General features: G+C 55.0%; 1 protein-coding gene across 1 annotated transcript in view; it reads left to right on the top strand.

Annotated features, from left to right (window-relative positions):
* Positions 1-386: 386 nt before the first annotated feature.
* The window catches only part of DVL3 (dishevelled segment polarity protein 3), a 31,489-nt gene continuing 25,685 nt past the window's right edge, over positions 387-6,190 (top strand). The window contains exon 1 of the mRNA XM_075716220.1: positions 387-553. Coding sequence (XP_075572335.1) covers positions 387-553 — 167 coding nt within the window. The remainder of the gene's footprint in view (positions 554-6,190) is intronic.

Raw genomic sequence — 6,190 nt, 5'->3', positions numbered from 1 at the left:
TTGAGCCCCGGTCCCGGCCCATCCCGGGGTACTGGCTCCGGGTTGGGGCTCGGCTCCGGGCTCGGGCTCGGTCGGCGGCGCGGCCCCGCGGGGCGCCGGTTCCGGTTCCGGCGGAGCCGGGGCGGCGGGCGGGCGGGCGGGGGAGGAGCCGCCGGAGCCCGAGCTTGCGCTCTGGAGCCGGGCGGCGCTGGGACCCGGAGAACAAGGGGCGCGGGGGGACCGGGCGCGCAGAGGCCGCAGCCGGGCCGGGGCGCGGGCGGGGGCCGGGCCGGGCCGGGCGGGGGCCGAGGCCGAGGCGGCGGCCGGGGGTCGCGGGCCGCGGCCGGGCCGGGGGCGGAGGCGGCGAGGCGGAGGAGGCGGAGGCCTGGCGGCCGGGCAGGGGCGCCATGGCGGCGGCCGAGACGAAGATCATCTACCACCTGGACGAGCAGGAGACGCCGTACCTGGTGAAGCTGCCCATCCCGGCCGAGCGCGTCACCCTCGGCGACTTCAAGGGCCTCCTCAACCGCCCCAACTACAAGTTCTACTTCAAGTCCATGGACGACGACTTCGGGTGAGCGCGGACGCGGGCCCGGCCCGCCGACCGCCCGGGGGGCGGGGGGGGGGGTCCCTGTGTCCCCGCGTGGGGGGCGGGCTCCCGTGGGCCTCCCTGGGGAGCTGGGGGGGGCCCCGCGTCGGGGGCGGGCTGCGTGGGCCTGGCTGGGGACACCCGCCCGCGCGCTGCCGGGGGCCGGGGCAGGCTCCCCTCCCTCCGCCCGGTGCGGGTCCCCCCGGTGCCCGGAGCCCCGGGTGGGGTGGTGGCCTTCGGGACTGGCGGCCCCTCTCCTGCCCGGTCTGGGGAGGGGGACCCTCATCATCCTCCGTCCCCGTTGCCTCGCTCGGAGGGGGGCGGGGACGGTCACCCCTTGTGCTCTGTCTGGCGGGGGACACGCCCTCGCGTGCACCCTGTCCAGGGGCGCGTGCACCCCCACTTACCTCACTTGGGGGGGACGGTGGTCCCCATGTGCTGCCTCCAGGAACGGCCCCCTGCCCTCTCCCCTTCCCCCGTGAGCTCTGGGGGCAGCTGCCCCCTGCTAATTCCTCTGCGGGGCAGCTGGTGGTATCCTCCACGCGCCTTCTCTGGGACTGCACCCCTGTGTCTGCCAGAGACATCTCAGAGACCATCGTCCCACCTGAGGATCACCCCCTCCCCGTGCTCACAATATTTGGGCAGCATCTTGCCTGAGAGGGTATCTCCCGGTGCAGCCCACCTTGGGGGTGTATAGGGGTGGCATCCCCCACGTATCCTACTCAGGATTGTCATTCCCCATCTAAAGGGCCTGGGCGTCTCCCACTGTGCCTGCCTGGGGAGGGGGCCCCTTGTTCCCTCTGCCAAAAGGCTGTTGGGGCAGTGCCCCCTCCATCAGCCCTTCCCAGGGAGTGGATCTGGGGAGAGTTTTGTTCTCATACCATCCATTTTGGGGAGGGCCATCCATTTTGGCAGCTTTGTCCTCCGCATCTTATCTTTGGGAAGAATGGGTAAAGGGGACCAGCTTTTTCCTCCCCTGCTTCCATGGAGAAGGAGTGAGAGATCTCCTTGTGCTGCCTAACTCTGAGCAAGCAGTGTGTACAAGACCTGCTGTACCCATGTACACGTCCTATCCTCAATGTAAGGTTCCTGATCTCTGGGATGGGTCTGTACGGAGTTGGGGTGCAGCCCTGCCTCGCATTCCATCTCCTGCGGGGCAGCTCTCTTCCAACACTGGTATTTTCATCACTTCTTTTGTGATACCCTTTGGTTCCTTCCATCACATGTGGCTGTTTGGAGGTGAGGAGGTATATTCTGTTCCTTGTTTGGATGGTTGTAGTGACTAATATTCTGGGGAGCCCCTGCTGTCTCCTACCTTCATAAAGTTGGTGACTGTTCTGGGGAGCAAGTACCACGTGAAGCCAACTTTCTGTAAGACCCTTTGTCCCCACTCTGTTTTGTCCAGAGTCTTCCTACATCTGACTCTCCTCTAGCCTTTTGAGGACCTCTGTTTCTATCCTGGGAACGTAGCTTCTCTTGGCTTCCACAACATGTGACCCTTTACCATTCCTAGCAGTTTGGTATTTGAAAGAGTTGCATGATTGTCCTTCCTCTGGATTTCTTTTTTTTCCCCTCTGAAGATTTAGTGTTTACAGTAGGTCTTGTATACGGAGGCTGGGACTGCAAAAAGCTTTCAGTTTTATAGTCTTCCTAGTGTCTTCTTATTGCGCCAAATACCTCCCTAGGCTGTGATCTTGGCTCGTACCCTATGTTGAACAGGGCTGGGCCTGTTCAGGGCTTGGATGGAGATCGGTGTGGCTGCCTCGGCAGGGGATGCTCTCCCCTCTGCAGCCAAATTATCCCAGTGCCCAGGTTCCCGTTAGCTTGGGAGGTGCCAGCTTTCAGATGAGGCTTGAAATTTGGAGTCACTCCTTTGACCACAGTCTGGGACGCTTTGCCTCCCTAAATTCCTCCTGACCCAGTGGAGAGCTTGAGTGCTCAGAAGCTTCCCCGTTCTCTCCAGGCAAGTAGAAGTCTCCAGCCCTCATTTTCCATAAATTTCCTCAGCAATATCAGTTGTCTGCAGATCGTTTCCTGTCCCTCAGCTGTTGAGTAGTGTTGGGTGCTACAAAACAGCTGCCTCTCCTCATCTTGGAGGAGACCATGTTCATTGGTGGGAGAAGTGAATTCTCCGTGCATGCTGTTTGTAAACAAATGCTTTGGGATCCTTTGAAATGTTGTTCTTGAAGTGAATTCAAACTTGTCTTGAATGAAACATTGCCATGTGGGTGGGAGAGTGTCTGCGTAACTATAAACAAAGTTTAGTAATAAATAGCAGTGTCTCGTGTTGGGAAGAGGGGTCTGGTGGCAGCAAAGTTCTGTGCTGTGCCTTTTCATCCTCCTCTGTTTCTTTAAGGCTCCACAAGAGGAGGCAGATGGTAGATTAATGAAACTCAACGATAAAGCAGAATAGGGAGTTGTTGTGGATGCTAGCAGGGAGAGAGGAAAATCACTCTGGAAGACGCAGCGAGTTTAGTTGCATCAGAAATGCATGGGATGAGATTTTTCTTGGGACCAATTCAGCTAATTCTTCTGGGAAGAGTGAACCCCTCTGGAAGGGAAGGTGCAGCTGAGAGGGGTCGGAGTCCATGTGTGGGCAGCCTGTTCCTTGGCGAAGTCCTGCATGATGAGTTGCGCAGTTGGAGCAGCACGTGGCAAGGCCTTGTGTGGAACAGGGGAGAAAGCCTCTCGTGGTGCCACCATGGATGCCCCATCAGGAAAGCTGTCTTTGCTCCTTTCCAGAGAGCTGAAGAACGTGCTGGTGGTTGGCTGGAGCATGGCGGGGAACAGCCAGAGCAGTCCAGCTGCAGCCTTGTCTCTGAGAAGCCTTGGAGCCCGAGGCACCACTCGAAATAGAATCGTACAATCATTTAGGTTGGAAAAGACCTTTAAGATCATCTGGTCCAACCAAAATGTTTTGTGATCCCTGGTAATTGGTGTCCAGGAGAGAGCAAGCCATTGGTCTGCAGGGAGAGATGGGGACGGAAGGGCAGGAGGCACCTCAGCTGCTTGACTGTAATTGCATGGGCAATCAGTGAAATGCAGGAGGAGGTTAATGATGTCTGTGTTCAGAAGCTGTGTGCTGAGGAAGGGCATTGCCTCTCACATGTGTATCCCTCTCGGCCGCTTCCCTCAAGATGCCCTCTGCCCGGCATGGGGGATGGCCTGGCTTGTGCTGACGGTTTCTGAGCTGGGCTGGTTTTTGTCAGTTGGGCAGTGTCCAGAAGTAATACCCAGGGTAAAGCCCCTTCATGAAAGAGATGAGTTATTAACAGTGGATGGCCTTACAGCAGCTGATCAACAAGGAGGAGACCTGCAGATGTGATGGATCATGCTTTTCATCAGTGATTGGACCTTTTGCAGGATCCCTGTGGCATAAGACTAAGTTCTCCTCTCATCTCTTGTTGGGAATGGAGGCATCTCACCTTCCAGGGTCAGCTGGAGCAAGATGTGGTACAACGTTTCCTCTCACCTCTGTTGCTCAGACTGAATCTGTTTCTCCCTCCTCCTCCTCTTTCCAGGCTGTGGATCTCCAGCCTGGCATTCCCTTCAGCTCACCCCATCCCCAAGGCAGTGTTACAGCCGCAGTCTTGGTGTGTGGGATTTTTCATTCTTTTGTTTATCTTGTTAATATTTGTTTGCTCTGAGAATCAGGGCGGTGATGGAGCAGCTTCAGTGTTTACATCTCCTTGGAAATGTGAACTGAGGCTCCCCTGGGTGGCTGTGGAGTTGTCGGGCTATGCCAGGAGCTAATCCTAGTCAAAATGCTCAGCCCCAAATTAAGAAGACCCCAGAATGGTGTCACCTCTAGCTGGGAAGGAGGAGGAATTAGAAGATTTCATGCACCCGATCCTGGGCAGAGGAGCTGTGAGCAAGCAGGAAGGCTGCAGGGTTTTGTTGCCTGGTCTACCCAGCATGTAGTGGGCTACAGCCGCAAACAGAGAATCCAGCCCGAGCCCAACGGTGCGGAGCAGTGACGCAGGGTGCAGATATTTGTGCCCTTGGTGGCTTTGTATGTTGCTGATCCCAGAATTCGAGACCTGTGGAGGAGTTAAGCAGACTGATGGTGGAAGTATGGCAGTGCATAGATGTGGTACACTCTTCTTGGACCTCAGGTATTTTGCATGGATGTGCCTCGCTGTGAAGTTTGGAACTACCCTTAGGCTGCTAACCTTGCCCTCATTAGAGAAGGAAGGGGTTTTTTTTCTACAGCTTGAGTCTTTTTATTCAACATTTTACAGGTAAGATCTGTCTGCTGGTAAGCAGGAGAAAGCCTTAGATCAGTGCAGTGCCATGACTGCTTGTGAGATCCATGTTCTCCATCAAGCCACCTGCAGGTTTTTCAGGGGGTTTTGAACAGACTTTTTGATTTCTGTCTTTTTTGTTCCTAATCTGTGAAATGGAAATTCTAACAGTGCTCCTGTGCCTTGTCTTGTCCACTTGACACTGTGAGCTTCTTGGACAAACATTCGTGTGGATCATAGCATGACAGAGCTCTCAGTTCCATAGAGGTGCTGCAAGAACAGTACTATAAATTCTCCTGGGGACCTCTGCAGTTGGGAAGGGAACAACCGTGCTGATGGTCTGTGGTAGTTTGCTGGGACGTGGGCTTCAGTGATGTGTAAAGTGTTGCCTCCTGCCCAAGTCCATCTTGAGAAACGTACCTGTCCCTGGGCAGCATGGATCTTCTCACCAGCCAGGTTGTGTGCATGTTTGCCCCAGCTGAACTACAGGTTTGACAAAGCTCATCTGGCCAGGTGACTGGTACAACTCTGAGGATATTCTTATATCAATTGAAATGTGGTTTCTTTTGACTCATTTTTTGCTTGTAATTGATGCTGCTCATTTTCTGTCAATCGAAAGGTTGCCACAGGGGCATGCTAAAGTTTAATTTAAACTTTTCAAAGCAGTTTCATTTAAATGAGTGCAATTTGTGCGTCCAGGTAACTCCTTAGCACCTGGCCTGAAGTTCCATCTCGTCTTCCCATACATTCTGGAGTGCCTGAGAGTTTGAATTTCTTCTGTGTGTGGAGAAAGCACTTGGGTGATCTTTTGGCTTATCTCCACTTCACTCAGCCACCTCTCCTCTTCCCGGCTGGAGAGCAGAAAGGCCCGCTTCTCCTGCAAGCGGACCATCCCTCCCTCCCCATCTCACCTACTTATTCTGCATTGCCAGGAGGACACCAGTGATTCAAGGTACAGTGGTGGTGCTCCTCCCACTGCTGCTGGTTTTTTCCTCTTGCAGGTCTTGATTCCAATTTTAACTTCAGAGCTGTGGTGAGTGATTCCGAGGTCTCAGTTGTCAAGTGAAAATTGGTATCCAACTAATCACTAGCCTGGTATCTAATCCAGACCTGCTTAATTATCACCTGCTCTCCAAAGCCGGGTACAAGGCAGTGATTAGGGCAACACTCTGGAGGCAGAACAAAGCAGGCGCTGCTGGAATTCCCAGTGCAGGGGTCAGATGCCGTTGGTATTTGGCGACCTCATCTCCTGCACATGTGCATGGGGAAACGCGTTGACGCTGACTGAAAGGCTGAGTGATTTATTTTTATTGCAGGGTCTTTCTGAAATTGATGCCAGCAGTGATTGTCCTTCTGGCTGGAAGTGTTTGGAGCCAGG

Source organism: Pelecanus crispus, chromosome 9 (genome assembly GCF_030463565.1).
Source record: "Pelecanus crispus isolate bPelCri1 chromosome 9, bPelCri1.pri, whole genome shotgun sequence".
In the NCBI taxonomy this organism is placed as follows: domain Eukaryota; kingdom Metazoa; phylum Chordata; class Aves; order Pelecaniformes; family Pelecanidae; genus Pelecanus; species Pelecanus crispus.
This window is presented reverse-complemented; position numbering and strand designations above follow the sequence as displayed.